Source organism: Octopus bimaculoides, chromosome 11, assembly GCF_001194135.2.
Source record: "Octopus bimaculoides isolate UCB-OBI-ISO-001 chromosome 11, ASM119413v2, whole genome shotgun sequence".
Classification (NCBI taxonomy): domain Eukaryota; kingdom Metazoa; phylum Mollusca; class Cephalopoda; order Octopoda; family Octopodidae; genus Octopus; species Octopus bimaculoides.
Window position 1 is genome coordinate 67191102 of NC_068991.1, and position 1387 is coordinate 67192488.

General features: G+C 41.6%; 1 protein-coding gene across 5 annotated transcripts in view; it reads left to right on the plus strand.

Annotated features, from left to right (window-relative positions):
- The window catches only part of LOC106876710 (centrosomal protein of 128 kDa), a 42770-nt gene that overhangs the window by 25811 nt on the left and 15572 nt on the right, over window positions 1-1387 (plus strand). For all 5 annotated transcript variants that reach the window (XM_052971917.1, XM_052971920.1, XM_014925381.2 and 2 more), the window contains one exon: window positions 1004-1090. In XM_052971917.1, coding sequence (XP_052827877.1) covers window positions 1004-1090 — 87 coding nt within the window. The remainder of the gene's footprint in view (window positions 1-1003; window positions 1091-1387) is intronic.

A 1387-nucleotide genomic window follows, 5' to 3' on the forward strand; every position in this document is an offset into this window, starting at 1 on the left:
CGAGAGAGCAATGGTGAGAGAAATGTGTGGCGTGAGGCTGTTTGATAAGAGGAGGAATGAGGATTTGATGGGAATGCTGGGGTTGGAGGAATCGGTGGAATGGTTGGCAAGGGTGAATGGAGTGAGGTGGTATGAGTATGTGTTGAGGAGGGATGAAGAGCATGTTCTGAGGAGGGTGATTGTGTTTGAGGTAAATGGAGTGCGAAAGCAAGGTAGACCCAGGAAAAGGTGGAGGAGGAGATTGGGAAGGTTGGTTTGAAAAAGGAGGACACCCAAAACTGGGCGAGATGGTGTGAGGGTGGTTGCTATGGTATTGAGGTAGATATGGCCACCCTCATTAGCTGGGACAAAACCTGGATTTAAAACACTGGATGATGATGATGAATTGACTACAGGCAGGTACATGCATGACAAGATAAAAGAACAAACCAGCAAAACAGCTGGTATCAAGTTAGATTAAGATATTTATATATTTAAAACACGAGGGTTGAGTTGTTGCAGGAGAATAGATCATAATAATGATAATCCTTTCTACTCTAGGCAGAAGGCCTGAAATTTTGGGGAGGGAGCTTGTTGATTACATCGGCCCCAGTACTCAACTGGTACTTACTTTATCGACCCTGAAAAAAATGAAAGGCAAAGTCGACCTCAGTGGAATTTGAACTCAGAATGTAAAGATGGGTGAAATGCTGCTAAACATTTTGCTCGGTGTGCTAACGGTTCTGCCAGCTTGCCAAGTAATGATGCGTGCAAAAAGTCTTTTACAGCTGTTTTGAGTACAGATGTGCAGATGGTGTATCTTCAGCAAAACAAGCAATAGCTATCCATCAGTGATCTATTCCATCATCAGAGGAAGAATGGGATATAGTAGTTATCTATTCCGTCGTCAGAGAAGGAGAATGTGATTGAAAGTAGTTATATCAGTCTTTCTGGTATTGTTTACAGATATGTATCTACTTGCTAAACAGGTAATGTTTACTCTGCCCTTTGCTATTATTTTCAGGCTCGTGAAGTACGTAATAATCAGTTGTTTACAAAACACCTAAATGAAGTTAAAGCTGAACATAATGCCTCTTTACACTCATTGAAAGTAAGTTTGTAATATTAACATATTCATTGTGGGTGATTGTTGTTGTTGTTATTTGGCCTCAAGTGACGATCCCTGGTGTTGTAAGTAAAAAAAAAAAAACAAAAAAAAAACAAAGAACAAATTGGCGCAAGCGTGGCTGTGTGGTAAGAAGCTTGCTTCCCAACCACATGGTTCCGGGTTCAGTCCCACGGCATGGCACCTTGGGCAAGTGTCTTCTACTATAGCCTCAGGCTGACCAAAGCCTTGTGAGTGGATTTGGTAGATGGAAACTGAAAGAAGCCCGTCATATATATATGT